Source organism: Vombatus ursinus, unplaced genomic scaffold (genome assembly GCF_900497805.2).
Source record: "Vombatus ursinus unplaced genomic scaffold, bare-nosed wombat genome assembly UNPS02014778.1, whole genome shotgun sequence".
NCBI classification, from domain to species: Eukaryota; Metazoa; Chordata; class Mammalia; order Diprotodontia; family Vombatidae; genus Vombatus; species Vombatus ursinus.
In genome coordinates this window covers 6,745,971-6,766,962 of record NW_020954556.1, presented here as the reverse complement: position 1 = coordinate 6,766,962, position 20,992 = coordinate 6,745,971, and the positions used below count along the sequence as shown (strand labels likewise).

At 43.4% G+C, this 20,992-nt stretch overlaps 1 protein-coding gene across 1 annotated transcript in view; it reads right to left on the bottom strand.

The window, feature by feature from the left end:
* SFRP1 (secreted frizzled related protein 1) overlaps positions 1-20,869 on the bottom strand; it is an 86,435-nt gene extending 65,566 nt beyond the window's left edge. Inside the window, exons 1-2 of the mRNA XM_027865527.1 lie at positions 19,988-20,869; positions 12,264-12,341 (exon numbers count right to left, since the gene is read on the bottom strand). Coding sequence (XP_027721328.1) covers positions 12,264-12,341; positions 19,988-20,531 — 622 coding nt within the window. The 5' untranslated portion in view covers positions 20,532-20,869. The remainder of the gene's footprint in view (positions 1-12,263; positions 12,342-19,987) is intronic.
* Between the last annotated feature and the right edge of the window lie 123 nt (positions 20,870-20,992).

The window sequence follows — 20,992 nt, the reverse complement described above, 5'->3', positions numbered from 1 at the left end:
AATTAAAAATGGAATTATGTTATACCCTAGGGCCAAGAGATAGCTCCAACTGAAAATAAATCTCTCTTTCTCTCTCTCTCATATCTTTCTCTCTGTGTCTCTGTTTCTGTCTCTCTTTGTCTCTCTGTCTCTGTCTCTGTCTATCTCTCTCTCTGTATCTGTGTCTCTGTCTCTGTCTGTCTGTCTCTCTCTCATACCTCTCTGTGTATCTCTATCTCTTTGTCTCTCTATCTCTGTCTCTGTCTGTCTCTCTGTTTCTCATATCTCTCTCTGTGTCTCTGTGTCACTTTTTCTATCTCTGTCTCTGTCTGTCTCTCTCTCATATCTCTCTCTCTCTGTGTCTCTGTTACTCTTTGTCTCTCTATCTCTGTCTCTCTCTCTGATAGGTATTCTTTCTCAGATTTGGGACTGGACTAGATGACTTCTGGGGTCTCTTCTGTCTTTCTAAGATACTCTTCCCGTAGAGGAATTTTAAGTAGAAACAGCTCCTTTTCAAGTTGTCTCAGTACCACAAGAAAAGCCAAAAGAGAAACCGATGGAGAAAAGTTGAACTTGGCCCTTCAGAAAGGAAAGGTTGCCTTTCCTCTTATCTTAGCTAAACCAGTTCTCTCCATTCCTTGCTCATGGACACCACACACAGGGTCAGATTGGAACATGACCACCCTGTGGCCACAGCCCAAAGTGCCTAAGGCCTCACTGAGCATCTATAGCCAAGAACACAGGTTCCAGTTTCTTCCCAGGAATTCTACAATCTGTAACAATCATAAGATTGGAACCAGTGAAGGAGGTGGGAGCAGGGGAAAGAGGATGGGATGGGGAGATGGTTTATTTCACAAAATCATTCCAGGGTTTGAATATTTCTGGTTTGGCCTTACGTTTTTGTACCCAAGACATGGGAAGAATATTTAGGTTAGGACATTAACTACAAGGACGTGGCTGGAACGTCAATTTCACTTACTAAATAAATAGTCCTATGCTCTCCCACAAACAAAATGCTATAACAACTCCTTCCAAACACTGAAATATTTGAAGATGTGATGTGTATTTTAGAGATCTTCAATAACAATAAAAACCAGTTGTTTTCAGGCTGCCAACTCCACTCCAGGGTAATAGCTCTTTCTCCCATGTCTACTTAATTTGACTTTGACTGAAATAGATTTCTAGATTATAACCTTTTTTCCTTACGTACAAATCTACACAAAGTCAACGCCTAAGCAAGAGCTCATAGTTTTCCTTCTTCTTTAAAACAAATGGAGCATATTAATTTGGATATGAGCTCTTTTCTTGGTGAAAACTAAGTTCAACTTCCCCTCCCAACTCCGTCATTCCCAATCTTTCAATTTGTTTCCATCAATATTAATTACCTCCTATGACCATGGCACAGACCAGAGCAAGATGTAGCCTCCATTTAATAACAATTAACTAACTAATTTGACAATTAATTAAATAACCTGCAATTATTGAGCTAGCTTGGGGGCAGCTAGGTGGCACAGTGGATAGAACACTGGCCCTGAAGTCAGGAGGACCTGAGTTTAAATCCGGCCTCAGACCAAACACTTGACACTAGCTGTGTGACCCTGGGCAAGTCACTTAACCCCAATTGCCTAAAAAAAAAAAAAATCATTGAGCTAGCTGCTAGGAGTATCCTCATCTCTGGGGTTAAAAGTTTCCAGTGTCTTGGGACAGCTAGATGGCGCAGTGGATAGAGCACTGGCCCTAAAGTCAGGAGGACCTGAGTTCAAGTCCAACCTCAGATCAAATACTTGACACTTACTAGCTGTGTGACCCTGGGCAAGTCACTTAACCCCATTGCCTAGCTAAAAAAAAAAAAAATCAGTTCCTCAACTCAGATAGGCAGACCATCCTTAGATTGAATATTGAACTATTCGATAGCAAAGTAACCAAGTCACCTTGGAAAAAAGACATTAAAACAGAGTCTGGCACAATGTCGAGAGTGCCAGACTCAGATTCAGTGGACCATAGGTGAAACACTTAGTGCCTCCACTTGCTAGTTCTGGGATCACAGAGAAGTCCTTTTGACCTCTCTTGAGACTTAGTTTGTCCTCATCTGTAAAATGAGGTTAGCATAACTTCCTCCTTCACGGAGTATCAGTCAGTGAAAAAGCTTTTATTAAGCACCTGCCATGGCAGGCACGGTAACATCTGCTGGTGGTTGCAAAGCAAGGGTTTTGGGAACCCTAAAACATTACAAAACATTATTCAGCATCTTGGCAAATACTGTGTAAACCCCAGGCACTTAATCAGTGTCTATTGAATTGTACTGAAAGATTGTGTCAGATTATAAACAAAGGTATGGGCAACTTAGAAAAACTTTTCTGCTCTGGGACAACAAAGTTTCTGAGAGTAAAGAAAGTCTTCATCCATAGAAAGAGCTAGACAAAAGTTGTCATGTGAAATCTCTCCGAAGCAAAAAAAAAAATTAGACAACTCAATACAGGAGATAACTGTCAAACATTTTGGAAAAGATGCATTGCTTTGCCAAGTCTGATTATGCCAGAGGAGCTTAAGGGAATTTAGAGATACCAAGTAGAAAAGAGGCATGAATCTGCAACCTGGGGCAGAGAAACCCTAATCTCATTGGAACCACAAGTGACATCATATCACCTGGAAGGAACAAACAAGCCAGTAAGAAAGATGATTGCCAGGCACTGAGCTCTGTCTCAGCTCTCTTACAAGGTAGGAAGCCATAAATCCCATAGCAAACAGCAAAGAGAGCAAAGGAGACTCCAGTCTGGGCAACATTTCCTCACCTGAAAAAGAAAAACACTGAAAAAAACCCCAACAAACCCAGTCCAGAGCATCCCAGCCTGAGTCCGTCAAGCAGGCCAGCTGCCATGTTGAATACAGAGCTTGTGCACCATCAAACTTTTGGCTTCTAACATCTGTTACTTGATCCAGGCCAACCCAGCCACATTCCTAAGCAGCAACACGCAGGTGTTCCTGCTGGTCTTTTTCCCTATTGGGAGAAAAAAAATGTGCTTGGAACTAGGGCAGAAAGGGGAGGGAGCAGAGGTGGGAGGGACATTGTGACCATACAGACCTGCAAGAGAGTTGAGAATTCATTACCAGAAGAGAAATTAATGGGGGGCTGGGCATGCCGAGTGGCCTGGAGGCTGTCGGGCCTGAGGAGGCTTTGGCAGAAGGGAGGTAGCATGCTAACCCTGATGGAATGTCTACCTTTGGACCTAGGTTTTTGTGGAGAGCCTTCCAGGAAACTTACATCCTCTTTCCCCTCTGGGATTGTCAGGCCCATTTATTGCTGAGTTTGAGCTGATGAAAAAAAGAAATCCTACTACATTTTTTCTTACTTGCTATATGTGCACTTGAATTAGTTTTCCCTCCCTCCAATCAAATCCTATTGACATAGGTGGCTGTATAGCTAACCAAACCATGATGGTGCTGGTAAGTGAGATCTCAGTGAGAGCTATTTGACCAAAGTTGGGGACCCTTTTGGAAGGGCATAACTTGGCCCACACGGGAGGTCAAGATGAAGCTACTTACCACGTCCAGAAATGTATGGAGATTACTTTCCCTCTCTGGGTCTCAGTTTTCTCCATTGCAAAATTAGATCAGGTGATATCTAGATTCTCTTCCAGCTCAAAGTTTTGGGACTGAGTCAATGATTCTATGAAGGCCTGCTGTTTCATGGCCATGTGAAAAAGAAACTGGAGTATAATAATCAGTCAATAAGCATTTATTAAGTACCTACTATGTGCCCAGAAACTATTAAAAGTCAGGGACAGGTACCATCTATAGCTTCAGTCAACTGGCACTTATTAAGCACCTACTATGTCACCAGGCACTATACTAAGTGATGAGGATACAAAGAAAAGCAAAAAACAAACAAATAAACAAACAAAAACCAAAACAAAACCCAGTGCCTGCTTTCAAGAAGCTCCACAAGATCGGGCAGACAATATGCAAACAACTATGCCCAAATAAGATATAAATATAAATTGGAGGTAATCTCAGAGGGAAGCCACTAAGATCAATGAAAGCTGGAAAAGCTTCTTAGAGTAAGGGGAACTTACTACGTGCATCTTTCCACCCACATCTGAAGGGGCTAAACATCCATTCCAATTTCTGCTTTCCATGATTCCATGAACCAAAGAAGAAAACTTTTTTTTGCCCTACGCCAAAGATCCAAACTGCCAATGACCCAGATTAGGAAAATTTAACTATTTCTCAAATGAGGACTTCTGGTGAGGCAGCTGGGTGGTACAATGGATAGAGTGCCAGGTGTGGAGTCAAGAAGATCTGAGTCTGGCCTCAGACACTTACTAGCTGTGTGGTCTTGGGCAAGTCACTCTCAGTTGCCTCAATTTCTGCATCTATAAAATGGAAATACCAAGCCACTCAAGGATCTTTGCCAAGAAAACCCCAAATGGGGTTACAAAGAGTCAAACATGACTGAAACGACTCAACAACGACAACAACAACATATCTCTTGCTGGCAAAAAGAGCAAAGGTATAATGGTTTTCTGCCTGAGTCATCAATATTGGTGTGGTACAGATATTCATTCTCAGAGTACCCTCAAACTCATCATATAGTTTGAATCAGGTAAGGAGCACACACACATCCCTGGTAAGTTTATTAGGATATATGACAGTATTCAAACCCTTCCCAAAGACTCAGTTCTATTCCAGTATTTCCCTGGGATGCATCCAACTTGTCTACTTGCCACAAATTCCCAAGGGTTCCAAGATCTACGATGGGACATGGACTCAGGGGAAATAACTAAAGCCAAAATTCCACGTAGGTGGGTTCTGAACAAAATAGAGACACAAATGCAGCAAGGCTTTGCAGAGTAAGCAGGAAAAGGGCAGCAATGAAAGAATTCTAATTCTCCATCATCATTAATATCAATCATGTGCTTGAATCCCTTTGGCTCCAATCCCCCAGGTTAGGAAACAAAAAAGGGGCTAGTGATATTAATGGGATATTAAGGTGGATATTAAAGGATTATTAAAGGGGTTAATGATACTAATGAAATTCAGAGGGGTTTAGGAGGGCCAGACAATAAGCAAGAGGTGAGAATTATAAAAATTCAGCTGATTTTACGTAAGGTTGATACAAAAATTAAATTGGTTTTCAGTGAGATAAGAAAGTTTCACACATAATAGTAATAAATTTGTTGGAAGAAAGAGATGGGGAGAGAGGGAGAGAGGGAGAGAGGAGAAGGAAAAGGGAGAGAGAAAGAGTAAACAGTGAGATAAAAGAGAGAGGAAGGAAAGAAGGGAGGAAAGAAAGAAGGAAACAAGAAAGGAACAAAGAAAGAAAGAAAAAGAAACAAGGAAACAAAAAAAGAAACAAAGTAAAGGAAAGAATTTCTAGTGAGAGCATTTCCCCCTTGGAAACTGGCAAATACTATGAATTAGAGCTTGATTCATTGTTTTGTTGATTGTCTAAATGTAAGAAAATGATGGGGGAAATGTTAATAAGGCATATTAAACTTAAAATTGCGTCCATATATTTTTCAGAGAGCTGTTTGTTAAAGATTTTCCAGAAATATCCTCTCCAATATTCCTGAAAGTCATTTAGGTTCTCTTTGAACACCTCTGATGACAGAAAATTCATTATCCTCTCTAAGGCAGCAGCCCATTCATTTCAGGATAGTTCTTATTAGAAACTATGAAATTTTTCTTCTAATTGAGACAAAATCTGCCTTCCTGTAACTTTTAACTATTGTCCTCAGACACATAGTAAATACATTTAAGTTTTCTTCCATATGTTAACTCCGATATTTGAAGACAGCAATCATGTCCCTCCCTAAGCCTTCTCTACTCTGGACTAAGTATCATCAATTCCTTCAATAAATTTTCATGTAATTTCAATTCCCCTCTCCATCCCGGTTGTCTTCCTCTCACCTGCTCTGGTTTTATAATGATCCTTTTAAAGTGAAGTGCTCAGAACAAAGTACAAGATACAAAACTCCAGATGCAGTCTGACCCTTTGTTCTGCACACTAAGCCTATTAATGTAAGATCACATTGATATATTGAGGTGTTATAACACAAACCATCAACTTATGTTGCACTTGCAGTCCCCTAAAACTCCCAGGTGTTTTTTTTTCCATATGGACTCTTATCTAGTCATGTTCTCCCATCCTGTACTTGTGCAATTAACTGATTTCTTAAGCCCAAGTATAGAACTTTACATTTGTCCCTAATAAATTTCACCTTGTTAGATTTGGACCACAACTTTAGCTTCTAGATACATTTTTGAATTAACCAAGTTTCATGTCATTTATAAACTTATTAAGTGTGCCATCGATGCCTTTATTAGGTAATATCAGTTCATTGAAGGACATTCTGGCTCTGATCAGCCAAACAGTTAGAGATCGGTCTAACTGTCCTGCTTCACATCTATATTCTGTTTCCACACCAGCTTTGTGATTTGTATTATAAATTCATAATTTAATTCCTTCTTTGTGGCCAAGTGGTCTTGTATCCTACCATGATGTGACTTCCTTTTCTCCATCCTTAGTCCTCAGGCAAATATCCTTTACCATACTTCTTCCTCCAGGTTTATAGATCTCCACAGAGCTATGTTTCATTATCATCTTCTTCATAGAATTTATATGGTGCTCATTTGATCCTCACAACAACCGTGGGAATTAGGTGTTATTATCATCCGCATTTTATAGATGGGAAAACTGAGGCAAACAGAGGTTAAGTGACTTGCCCAAGGCCACACAGCCAGTGAGAGTGTTGGGTAGGATTTGCACTCTGGTCTTCCTGACTCCAGATCCAGCACTATCCACTGTGCTACCTAGCTGTTTCATGTTATTCTTGTTATATATTGCTACCCTCAACATTCCTTCTAAATAATCTATTCCTGTTGAGCATGGTGGTTCTTTCCACTATAATATTAAAGTCATAAATAACATCCTACTAAGTCTGGTTAATCACTTGGTTTATTATACATACTCTGTCTTTTGGTTTACAGACATCTAAGGCCATGAGTATCATTTCTTCTCCTCTTCCATTTGTCATCTCCTGTGAATTACTAGACACTTCCACAGTTACTCTTCTTTCCCCAGAAAAACCTACTATTTTCTACAGTATATAACTTAGGACTTGTAGCTGAGAAGTTTTCTCCTCTCTTCTCAATGCTCAGCTTGAAAATCCATTTAGTAAAGGGCAGCTCGATAGCATAGTGGACAGTGTACTAGCCCTGGAGTTAAAAGGACCTGAGTTCAATTCCAGCCTCAGATACATAATACTTACTAGCTGTATGATTCTGGGCAAGTCACTTAACCCCAATTGCCTTGCCAAAGGGAAAAAAAATCCATTTAGCAGATCAGCAAGTCCCGGGGTAGAAATATATTTTCCAGCCCTCCTTAGATACACTCCATCTCTGGCAAAAGGTCTATGATTCCTGTATTTTAAGCCAAGGTTCAGAAAACCAAATTCCCCTCTCTCATACCATCCTCCTAGTCAACTGATTGCTTCTCATATTCTCCTTTCTATCGTAAAATCACTACCTTCAAAGGAAAGTAGTAATGTAATCACCCATTCTCCCAACTCTTTCAATTTTCCATCCAAGGCTTCATAACCCCTAAAGATTCTTTCCAGGTTCTTTCTATATGTCATTATTTCCACTTGAATATCCAAATATCATTATTTCCACATGAATCACCAAAAATGGGTAATACTCATTAGGTTCAGAAGATTTTCTTCTTTCCTTCTTTCTTTGTGTCACATGCATCTTTCCTCTCACCTCCTGACACATATTTGATTCCATTTGACCTCCTCTGTGTTTTTTTTCTTTGTTTCCCACCTGAATCATTTCTTCCACACTATCATGGAAGACTTCAGCCTCCCTTGATAGCCAAAGAGGAGAGAGACTTTCCTCGAGCTCTTTCACCTTTTTCTCTACCAGAGAACCAATTTGAACTTAGTAAATAAACACTAAGTTATTCTATAGTTGCCTATAGAATAAATACAAAGATAGCACTGTCTGAGTCACTGGAATAATTCCTTTTATTTCTCTGCCTATTACAACTGAGATAAGTAGTTCTATGTGGCTTATATTGACTGTTCTTGCTAATGTGGCAAATTGCCTGCTGCTTGCTGCACAGAGAACTCCTAATTGTTCCTTCAAAGCTGGACTTTTCTACTTTTTTGTGCCTTAGATGGCCTTCTTACCCAGGTGAGAATGATCTATAATCATCATACTCTTGCCAAAAGACTGCCAAAGTCATCAAAGCAAAGAGCAGTTGCAATCAACTATTAGCTAAGATGGTCTTTTAAAGATTTCAAATTTCCAGTCATTTCCCAGTTTCTCTCTTCTTTTTTCTCTTCACATAGACTGTGCTGAGTGATATTCTTCATCCTGACGGCTGTGCTGTATCAGGCATACAGTTGGGAATTCTTAGGCAGAAAGGTTTTATGGAACATTCTTGTTTCTTATAAGAAAAACAATTCGTCTTTGGAAAGAAGCCTCACGTGCATTTGTGTTATTCAGAGTTTATTCTGCATAAGGTCTAGGGGGACTCATCATTTCCTTCTATATGACAGATTCTGTGGCTGCTTTATCAGAGACCCTGCAGGGTCTGCCTACTTTTCCACCCTTATTTTCCAGAAAAACTAAACTACTAGCTACTCCTCAAACCCAACCTCCCATCACACACCTCTGGGCATTTACCACATAAACTATGCCTATTCCCATGCCTGGGATATAGTATCTCCTCCTCTCTATCTCTCAAAATTTTTGTCTTCCTTCAAGTGACACTGTGACAAGTGACATCTTCATCATGATCCTCTTCCCCCCCCCACAAGTTGTTAGCTCTCCATCCTTCAATGATTTCCCTTCTACTTTGTTTATTTGTGTACATGCCTTATCCCCAGTAGAATGTAAGCTTCTTGAGGGCAGGGACCATTTCATTTTTTCATTGTGTCCCTTTGCACTTAATACAGTGTCTTGCAAACAATAGGCACTAAATGAATGTTGAATTTAATTGCCAACCTTTTGTAGCACCTGAAAATATAACAAAAGATCATGGATTTAGAGCTGGATGGGACCTCCAGGAGCAAATATAAAATCCTCTTTGCCTTTTAAAGCCCTTCACAACCTGGCCTCTTTCTACCTTTCCAGTCTTCTTATGCATTACTCTTCTCCCATTCACTTCATGATCCAAGCTTCCTTAGTATTCATTATTCTAGATGTCCTATCTCCTGGCTCCATGCCTTTTCACTGGTTGTCCCCCCATGCCTGGAATGTTGTCCCTCCTGACTTACACTTTCTGTATTTTCTGGCCTCCTTCAAATATTAGTTCAAGAGACCTTTTCACAATCTTCCTCAAATCTACAGCCTTCTCTCTACTGATTATCTTCAGCTGAGCTCACATAATCTTGCGTGGATATTGCTGCTTACGTATTGTCTTCCCCATTAGACTGTGAGTTCTTTGAGGGCAGAAACTGTTTTTTGCCTTTCATGTTATCCTCAACATAAAGCCCAGTGCCTGGTACATAGTGATCCCTTAATAAATGCTTATTGACTTCTTGACCTGATTTAATCTACTACAGATGAGGAAACTGAAGCCCAGAGAGGCTAAGTAATTTGTCCAAGCTCACAAAGCTTACAGTATCTTGGGCAAGATGGAACCCTACCTAGTCTTCCTGATTCCAAGTCCAGCACTCTATCCACTACACCACACTGCCCCCAACAGCTTCCACCCTGAGCTTGTCTGTTGACACAAGTCATAGCAAAAGGTACAAGGACTTTGCATACCTAATTCACGTGCAAAATGGCATGCAAAGTCATCTTGTGTGATTTGATGGGATTTGAAATAGCTGTAGAAAAGGAGGCCAAGTCTCCAAGAAAAGAGAAATAAATAATGGACTTTGTCCAAGGAAACCTCTGGGAAATGCTCATTTCTAGCAAAAACAAGAGCACAGAAAGAGAAACCCCATCAAATGGATAAAGTTCAAGTAAATCTGGTCATTTTCAAGGAGCCACAATCCCTCCCTTAGAAAAGGGACTGAGCTTTTTTTTTTCCTCATTTCACTCAATTCCATTGCTTTGGTGACTGCTGACACCTACTTATAATGCTATTTTCCTTTCTCAGCTTGTATTTGTAGAAATAGATAGTGGGGAGATCTGAATGGACACAAATAAGGAAGATACATATAACCTATCCTTGTTTGTTCCCAGTTTAAAGCCCTGAATGGCCCATCCATGGCAGCACATACCTCTACTTTTTTTTTCAGCCAAAGACAAGGTTTATTAGAACATCCATCATATTGGCCAGACTTTTAAGGAGTCTGAAACCTGGGTAAGCAGTGGTTAGATTTTAGGAATCTGAGCCATACCTCTACTTTTTGTTAAGAGGAGAAAGCTGAAGCTGGCAAATTTCTTGAGCTCAGAAGTTCTAAGCTGCATTAGGGCTAAAATCAATGTCTACACTAAGTCACTATGGAGAGCTCCCAGGCATCAGTATGGATGGCGTCAGTATGGTGAACCTGCAGGAAGAGGGCATGGTGCACCAGGTTAGCTAAGGAGGGTCAAACTGACCCAGGTCTGAAAGGGAACTGGTCGAAGATTTTGGGACAATCAGTAGTAACATCAGGCGCAGGATTCCCCCCTTTCACTTATAGCCAGGACAAGATAGGAAGACCCAGTAAAACAAAACAAAACAAAACAAAAAAACCATGAAATTCAAACTCAGAGGCCTAAAGCACTGTGGGTCATAGAGAATTTAATTCTCTCTTACAAAGCACATATGTGAGGGTCAGGGAGGGGTTTTCAAGGAATCACTATTCTGGGGCATATGAGGTGTGAATCCAAGGATGACAATATCAGAAATGTCAAAACCACATTTTGGTAGTTCCTTCAATCAAAGAGAAAGAGAAGAGCAGGATCTTGGCAGTTAAAAAAGTATATCACCCTGGGGGCAGCTATGTGGCACAGTGGATGCAGCCCCAGCCCTGGAGTCAAGAGGACCTGAGTTCAAATCCAACCTCAGACACTTGACACTTACTAGCTGTGTGACCCTGGGCAAGTCACTTAATTCCAATTGCCTCACCAAAAGAAAAAAAGAAATAAAAGGCATGTTGCCCTGAATATATGCCCCAATATTCAACCTTTCCCAGAGGAGTGATTCTACTAAGGTGGAGAAATCATCTTGGCTGCACAGTAACATGAATACTAAGACCAAGAATCAGGAAACCTGAGTCCTGAATCTGAAGAAGCTCACTGGAAAGCATCTGACAAGTCAATTCCTCTCTCTAGATCTCAGTTTCCTCCACTGTAAAATGTGAGGATTAAACTGAATCTCCAAGGTCTCTTGGTACTCTAAGAGCATATCTTTATGACCCTTTGTCTTCCCCAAATCCCTACGCCCACCATGGAAAGGGCGAAAAGAACCTCTTCTATTCTCTGTGGGCAGGGGGACATGAGGAGCCACACATCCAATCATCAAACACCTCCTTGCCCCTCAACCTAGCAGTCTGAGCAAGAGACACAAGATGGTGGAGGAGAATGCTTTGGTCTCCCGTCCCCACTAGAAAAGGATTCACCCTACACGGGCAGAAGATCTGCATTAGCCTTGGGGATGAATGCCACAGAGAGTAGGATTGACCCAGTAGATATAACTTTCCAGTAGAAAGTCATGGAAAGGCATAGAAGATATACGAAATTGCTTCACTGGAAGGGAGGGCCCCTCTGCTAGCCTTTGGATAAACCTACAAGGAAGCCTTCCCCCAAAGGAAGCTGTGTGACTCAGACATTCAGCAGGGTCCTCCCCATCCCTGCTTCTTGAGACTAAGTTCCTTTTATGCTGAAGCTGTGGGGGCAATAAAAGAAAACGTGAGCCCATTATGATGCAGGGCTTCCATGGGCTGGGCTACCCTGATTCAGAGAGGAATGGGCACCCTTCATCCACATATGCGCTCTCTCCATCCCTCGGGAGGTAGCCTCCCACCAAGCATTCTCACACTTTTATGGAGTAACACTGACACCTAGGGGTAGATCTTGAGGCAGCAATATGGCTCCCTGCAGAAACCCAGAGGGGACAGACTCCTTATCTCAGAAAAGTACACGTTCCATGTTCCTACAAGAATCTTCTGATAGGAAACTCCCCAGGTTTGCCTCTTTCCTCAGAGGCATTAGGCACCCCAGAAGGGAAGTAAGGAAGTTGTTATCAGCTGTATGCACATTCTGCACCAGGGGAAGCTGGCACCCCATTGGGAACATGTAAGAGATTTCCAAACCTGTGGAGTCCATAAAGATGTGCTTACCAAATTCACTGGCACAAAGATGCTCTATGATGGCTTCTGATTTCATCTCATTATCACAAGGTGGACATATAGCTGTACCTAGGAAAAGGAAAAGAACAAAAGAAAAAGTAATGATCAACTTGGAAATAGAGAAGAGGGGATGGAGAAGGAAGGCATCCCTTGGTTGGATCCAATCACTGGGGCCAGGCTAGGGAGGCAGAATTGGTGTCAAAGGACCTGGGTTCGAATCCTGACTCTATGTTACTCGTGCCCTCAATTTCCTCATCTGCAAAATGAGTTTGGACACGGTAACCTCTAACATCCCTTCTTCCATCACTAAAACTATAATCCTGCGAAGGGAAGAATTATCTCAGTGCACTCCTGATGTCTGCTGGTCAGAGTGAGGAAGAAATAGCAGGGGTGGGAAATCTGCAGCCTCCAGGCCACATGAGGCCTTCTAGGTCCTCAGGTGTGGCCCTTTGACTGAGTCCAAGTTGTACAGAACAAATCCTTTTATTAAGGGGATTTGTTCTGTGAAGTTTGGATTCAGTCAGAGAGCCGCACTTGAGGACCTAGAGGGCCACATGTGGCCCTGAGGCTGCAGGTTCCCCACCCCTGGTAGGCCCAAGATATGCACTGCTTCTGGCTCTGATGGAACCAACATCGTCTAAAGAGAAGGTAATGGAGTATATGGAATGGTTGAAACCACTTACTTCCTGGTGAATTTTCGATTATTTCAGGCATTGTTTTCTCACCTAAATACTGGTTTTATGCTATTTTATGGGTCTTTCTCCTTTCTTCCTTGCACATTGTTTACTACTATCATCAACAGCAAAAAGCAGACCCTCTATTTCTTCCCTTTACCCTGCCCTTTCTCCAATGGACCTTACCAACATATCTGGCCAAGAACTCACTCTCTAAGATACACTGAACCTGGATGATAGCAGAAAAAAAAAAGAACGAATTCTAAGTTCATTCATAAACTCCATCCCCAAGACACTGTCACCCTCACCCAGCATCACTCTGCAAAGGGCAGAATTTGTTGGAAGTGAGAAAGGGGAGTTAGAGTGGGGAGGGTCATCAGCAAGAGCTGCCAAATGGAAAGGCAGAAATTGGTGGGGAGAGGCACTTCAGTGGACTTTAATTAGTGAATGCCTGTAAAAGGCTTTGAAAGGTGAGGAGTACAGGGGGAGGGGCCAACCACCATTAGAAGAAACTTCTGAGGACTGATGCAGAAAGACTCCTTCTCTGACATGAATCCACGGAACTACAGGCAGCTAGTACTGAAATGCTCCTCAAACTCCCCTTCTATACCCCACCTCCATGCATTCAAGCCGTCTCTCATGCCTGGAATGCATTCCCTCTTCATCTCTGCCTTTCAAAATCTTCCTTCAAGGCCTAACTCAGTGATACCTTCTCCATGAAGTCTTTCCTGATCTCTCTCCCCACTACTCAAGAAAAAGAAGAAATCCAATAGGTCTTGAATGAATGAATGAATGAATGAATGAATGCCTAGTTTAGTTGTCATAACACAAGGACCCAGTGGAAGCAAAGTATCTCTACCAGGAACAGAGTCAGGGCAAAGGAGGGTAGACAGTTTCCCACCCAAGAGTCAGCCGTATTTAGGAATGGGACACCATCCATCAACAGTTTGGGGCTTAGTAGACTGAGGTTTCTGTGAGCAGTTCCTGAAGCCTGCTCTCTGCCCTAGAAAAAAGCCATGGCCCTGGGAGGGAAAGGCATATTGGTGCAGTGAAAAGAGCGCCAGATAAGGCCTGGTTTCAAATTCTATTTGATCTGGAGAATAGCTAAGGTCGCTTCTAGCACTAAGCCCTGTGAATTTGTTGAGACCTCACCTTAAGGATGATAGACCCCAAACTGCTCAGGAAGGAGCCAGTGCCAGGTCCAGGTGGAGGTGTCCTCTGCTCAGAAACATGTCCCCAACCTTCTTTCTCTTCTTCCCATCCCCCCTCAAGAAAGTGGCCTACAGCTTCTCCTCCCTCATCAAACAGATCAAAGGAGCTCCTCAGCATGGGACACAGATAGTGAGAAGAATGTAGCTTCCTGCCCCCCCAACCAAACCCAAACACACACACACACACACACACACACACACACACACACACACACACATCACTTCTTCCCAGGGTAAAGGGGAAGGAGAAGGAATGGAGAAGATGATGAATAAAGTCTCCCAACACATTAATGTTGTACTCAGAGCACCTACACTCCACAGCCAGTGGAGGATTAATGCTGTGTCAGCAATCAGGAGACAATACGGTGCATGGTAGCGTGTAATCTCTTCCCTCGTTCCAAGCAGGGCTCCAACACAGTCTGGAGGCAGTTTATGTTAAAGTCCATAAGACTGTACACTTTACAGAAGGATTACACATACACACACACACACACACACACACACACACATTTAATTGCTCTAAGGGGCAGGTATACATGTCCACTCATTCTAAGAATGAGCATAACAATCTGGTAAATGTCCACTAGTCTCAAAGTAGTCAGAACTTCCCCTGCAAACTAAAAATGGACAGCATTCTGTCAGGCTAGCCTACGGTCTACTTACTCTTCACCCAAGACTCGAGGGATGAGAGCTGATGCTAGGATCTCATGATCAAGGCTTAGAATGTGATGCTTTGGCCATAACCTCTGTATATTAAGGGAGGGAGGGGTGACTGAGGAAAGATGGCGGAGCACAGAAACAGGAAGCACTGGCAAAATATTCCTTCACCACTAAAAAAAATGGTTGCCTTCTTCCAAGTAACAATGAGGTCCTGAAAGGGTGGAATACTTTAAGTTTGTTCCCTGTTTAGGTTTCAAAAAACAAAAAACAAACTAGAAACCTACCTTCCTGCAAAATTACAAGAATAGAGTCTTGACAGACAGCAGCAGAGAAGTCAGGATGTTTGAGGCATGGAATCTAGGCCCACACATTTGTCTTCCCCTATGTACAGACTCTGTGCCCCTTCTCTGTCCAGAGCTCTCAGTCTCTAAAACTGACTCTTGGAAATCATGGCAAGGGCAGTTTCCTTACTCCTAAGTTTTGCGTTGGGAGGTCAGTTTACTACTTCTGATGATGGTAAGTATGGAAGCAATGACCTCTATGTGTTTCACACATTGCTTTCCTCCATCATGACTATTTCCTTATGGGCAATTCTGGAGCAGCTTTATTCCAAAGGGAGAAGAAGGAATGTGTAATGCAATATTAATCTGTGACTCCCCTGATATGTACTTGGGGGCCCTACAGACTGCAGAAGCAGGAGGAATTAAACAGGTCAAACATATGAAAAGTGGAACCAAATCCCAATTTGAAAGTGTGTAATAATAATTTAGTTTTTTAAAGTTTTAAAAGCAAGAAAATCCTGAAAGATTTGGGAATAGCAGCAGCAGTAAAGCATGAAGGAAAAGTCAAAGGTGGCTAGGTGGTGCACTGGATAGAATACTGGCCTTGGAGCCAGGAAGACCTGAGTTGCAATCTGACCTCAGATACTTGACACCTGCTAGCTATGTGACCCTGGGCAAGTCACTTAACCCCATTGCCTAGTGCAAAGAAAAAAAAAAAAAGGAAAAACCAAGCACTGGGGTAGGACTTTCTTTAAGTGAATCAAAACACATATATACCAGGACTTATACTCTTGCTTGATCTCTCTCTCTCTCTCTCTCTCTCTCTCTCTCTGTATCCACATGTGTGTATGCATGTGTGTGTATACATGTATGTGTGTGTGTCTTATGCACACACACCAACACAAAAGTCAAGTAGACCAAATTCGGGTGATGTTTATCACCTCTTAACTACAAATACAAGAGAAAGACAAAGTAATTTTAAAATGCATAATTCTGACAGCATTCATTTGGTGAAAAGACAGGGATCTAAAAGCTGAGGCATATCTTAGAGAATTCATTAATTCATTTTCTCATACAAGGAAGACTCAAGAGTAAGGAAGGAATCATGGAAGTTTCCCTTCTTTAATGAAAAGAGCACACACATGCACCCACTCTCCTCCTAGGAAAACCACAAGGGAAAGAGAACCCAAGAATACTGTGAGAAGATGGTGACCCTTATACAACTGCAATCTATGGAAGAAAAGGAAATCAGCTTAGATAGTTCATATGTACTAAAGTTTCTAAACAAAAGAAAATGAAACAACGGCTTGAGAGTTTTGGGTTTGGTTGTTTTGGTTATTTTTTTTTCCAAACTTGAGTCTGGTAAAACTTTTTTTAAAAAGTATGTGGCTTTGGAGGTTTTAAGTGTTGATGGGATTGAAGTGCTTGAGAAATCACTCTTCTGTAAAGTATGTAAATGCCTGTCCAATAATAGCCCACAGAGGCCTGGCATCCACTTTTGAGGAAAGGTGGCTTTTGAACTAACATTTGCAAGAAAGGCAGTTTAGAATATAGGTAAAAACATCTGATTTGAAGTCTGAAGAGCTGTGTTCAAATCCTGCCTCTGAATATCTGAGTACTGCTGTGTATAAGGGCATATACTACCTGTGTGACGTTAGGCAAGTCACTTAGTGTTCTCCCCTGTAAAATGGGTGACATTGGACGACATCATCTCAAAGGTCCCTTCTAGTTCTAATGTTCTGTGGTTCTAGGCTCATCTGAAGGAAAATTTGGGTCAGGCTAATCAACCCAACCCCCAAAGCCCAGGGTATGCATAGATGCATGTGTATGCACACCCATGTGCATGTGTGTGCCCTTGAGTGTTTAAACATGCTCATGCATGCTAAGCACAGAGATCTGGTGTAGCAACAGATCTAGGTGGATAGTGAAACTTAGGATTGACAATATTTAAGACTCTAGTCCAAGTCAGGAACTCTCATTTCTGCTTCCTTGTTACCCTGGCTTCCTTCAAGCCCCAGCTAACATCATCATCAGGAAATCTTTCCCAGTCTCTCTTAATTCTCTTCCCTTCCCTCTGTGGATTACTTACAATTTATCCTATACATAGCTTATTTGCACAGTTATTTGCATATAGGCTCCCCCATCACACTGTGAGCTCCTTGAGAGCAGGATCTGTCTTCTGCCTTTCTCTGTATCTCTAGCACTTAGCCCTGTGCCTGAGACAGAGAAATCACTTAATAAATGTTATTGATTGAATGTCTGACCATAGTAACAGTTCCATGGCTAGTGCCACTTCTGCTGTATGCAAAGAATCAACCCTGTTTAAAACAGATTTTATAAGAGCTGCACCCATGGTTGCTCTTATCCAAAACTACCGGTTTATATTCCTGAATTGCCAACTGCTTGGTCTCCCTCTGTCAGCACTGTTATCATTCTATAGCATTGACTTCGTTCAGAAAATCAGACATGCCAGCCCTCCTTACATGAAAGAGGGAGCCCTCTGGATATCAGACCCAAGGATCTTTAAGCAGCTGAAAAGAGACTTGAGAAAGTCAAACCAAGGGAAAGCAGGGAGGATGGGTGACCACCAAGTTCCCTTCCTGGCTTCCCAGCTGTAGGATATACGGGCTTCCTCTTCCTTTGTTCAGTCTAGGCTAAACAGGGAAAAGTGACTACCTGAGCCCCCTAGGTAAGAGCAAAGAGGTGAGGGTGGTGAAAATGGGGGAAACCCCTTAGGTTTTAAAAGTAAAACTTTGCCAAAGAAGCACTGGGCAAAAAAAAAAAAAAAAAAACACCTAGAAGTCACCACATCTCTGTCTCAGTCTGTCTTTCTGTCTCTGTCTCTGTCTCTTTCTCTTTCTCTGTCTCTGTCTCTCTCTCTCCCTCTCTATCCCCCTCTCGGAGGGGAGGAGGATGGCGGTGATGAAAGGAGAGCATTCTCTCAGTCCATCCATCCACTTGTCCCCATCACAAGCCTCATAGCTATTTTCTCCAAGGCTGCCCCTTCCAAAGCCCGGACTCTTCTATCCCAGGTCGTGTCCGCTTCCGGTCCCCGAAAGTGGCAATTACATGGTAATCGGAGGAGGACTGTATGCAGTAACACCCGGGCCGGCGGGCGGGCCGGCAAGCGTAGTTGCCAGGGCAGACGCTGGGCTCGTCCCCCCAGCGGAGAGAGGAAGGCGAGAAGGAAAAGCCTGCCCAGGCTGCAGGCGACGGACCGTTCCACATGGGCAGAACACAACGTGCTTTGTTTGCTCAAGGTAATTGCTCGGCTGGCTCTCGAAAGTAGCTGAATTTCCCGTAATGTTAACCCTGTGTAGACAGGGGGAATGTCAATCCATGTTGCCCCCAACTCATTTCATTGTGGCCTGGACTTCCCAGAACCCCTAATCCTAGGCTCAAATGACTGCACCGCATCTCTCAAAATACTTTTCCCCCCTTATTCCACATCCCATTAAAACAATCAACTGTTTGAAATTAAGTAACAACCCCCCCAACACACACACACACACACACACACACACACACACAGAGTCCAGCTAACTGCGAGTATTTCATCTTTATATATCTTTTAAATGAAGTAACAGCCCCCCAACCCCACACCTCCGAGCGCGCGCCCCTTCCCCCTGAACTATTTGTTTATGAATCTACACGGGATGAGGAGGTAAAAGTCACTACACTTCAAGGTGGCCTGGTAAACGTGTAAGCACCCGCCTTTACATCTTTACCTCCCTCCAGTCTAAATCACTCATCATCCACACACACACACACACACACACACACACACACCTGAGGCTAGCCAGTCTGCTAAGTGTTATAATCCATTCTTGTCAATGTAGAAAATTCTGTCTCGCTTTATTTCCGCAGTCTGAGAGGAAACACTTGCTAAAAGCATCTGAGAGAATAGACGGGTCATCTGGGAGGATTTTAAATCCAGAGCTAGCAGAGCTAATGCTCACCCCCATTGAGACAATAGACAATGAGTTAATTACATTTTTCCTCCTTCTAATTACCCGCGGATTTGTGTAACTGTTCGCTGAGGGGAAGTGGAGGTATCCAAAAATGTGTGGGAGAGGGATCCCTTCACAGCCCCAGATTAACAGTCCTAACCTGAAAGGGAGGGGGGGGAAGGGGAGGAATCACTGCAGTTTCTAAACTTTTTTTTTGCAACTAGCCCCACTGCTATCCTGGGGCTATTTTGCTTAATGACTGGCTAAAGATGGTGTTTAAGCGTCACTGTACCTATGAAAATAAACAAAATAGCCCTTAGCATTCTCCCAAAACTTGTTTGCTTGCGCGTGCACACACACACACACACACACACGCACACGCACACATACACACACACTCACACACACACACACACACACACACACAAAACTGACTTTTCATTTTCATTTAGGAGCTCTTCTCTTTAAAAAAAAAAAAAACTGTTCCTCGGAAACATTCAACTCTCCCAAAGGATAGTGCAAGAGGTTTCTCGCCTTTCACTTAAAGGTTAGCTGCTTTGTTGGGGTGGTAGGTGGGGATGAGAGCAGGACTCAGTCTCAGAGAAACACTGAGCTAGAAATGGGCATAGGGGCTTTCAGAACTCAGGGAAAGGGGATAGGTGTGGATATGGGAGCCGAGGCAGGGACTCAACATACACCTAGCTTCAGGAGACAACAGAAGCTTTTGTGTCTATTCAAAAAAGTTTCAGGGCAACTTCTTGGTAAGTGGGTCTACCTAAGTCCTGGAGAAAGTGATGGGGGAATGGAGCTTAGGGATGCCATCTTCTTATAGGGATCCAACTTTATCGCCTCCTGCCCCTTCCCCACCCCCAACCCCAAAATGAATCAGAAGATGAAACACGTCTAAGGACGGGAAGGAAGGACGGCTTTTCTCCTTACCTTGGGGCTTGGAGGCCTCCGTGGCGTTTGGAGGGGTCATAGCAATGCAGACGTCTCCCTCTGGGAACTTGTCACACTTGAGCATCTCTGGCCAGTAGAAGCCAAAGAACTGCATGACGGGCTCACAAGAGTCCCGCACAGCCTCGCAGAGCCAGCGGCATGGATAAATGGGCCGGTCCAGACAGACGGGGGCAAAGAGGGAGCAGAGGAAGACCTGGGTGCCGATGTGACAATTTTTGTTGAGCAGGGGCACCCAGCTGCTAGCCTGCTGCTTCACCTCGGCCATCGTCTCATGCTCCAGCAGGTTGGGCAATACCATCTTCTTGTAACCAACATTGTGGCACAGTCTCAGGTCCACTGGGATATCCACACACTGAGGGGGCTTGGTGTAGAACCGCCCGCTCTGGTAGGAGCCGATGTCCGACTGGAAGCTCACATAGTCATACTCACTGGCCATGCCACCAGCCCAGAGCCCAGCAGCAAAGACCACTAGTACCCCCACAGGGGGCCAGCAGCGGCCCCGGGAGTAGTGCTCCCTACCCATCCTCGGCCCAGAGTCAGATCAACTTTGTGGCTGTTCTCTCTGGCCGCAGAGAGGTCTCACCGTGCAGAAAGTTTGGAGGCTCCTGCCAGTGATCCTCGGGGACAAAAGAAGGCTCCTCCACCCCTAGCCCCCACCCGCACAGTTACTGCATGCACACTCCTGCACAAGCCAGGAAACCTTGTACTCTTCCTGCTAGGGGTGGGTGGGTGGTGGGTGGTGGGTGGTGGGCAATGGGTAGGGAGGGGAGGGAAAGGGAGCGGAGCAAATACAGCCCGATCTGTCCGTCTTTCCCTCCTTCCTTCCCTGGCCCGCGGGGTGAACAGCACCGACTCCCGGAGGCTGCAGGCTGGAGAGTGTGCCCCGTGCTCTTGTTAGAACCCTCTGAGTCTATCCCCTCAGCCAATCAGCTCGGAGCTGCGCCTTTCTGCACTCTTTTCCCTGTGTCAGTCACGGCCTCAATT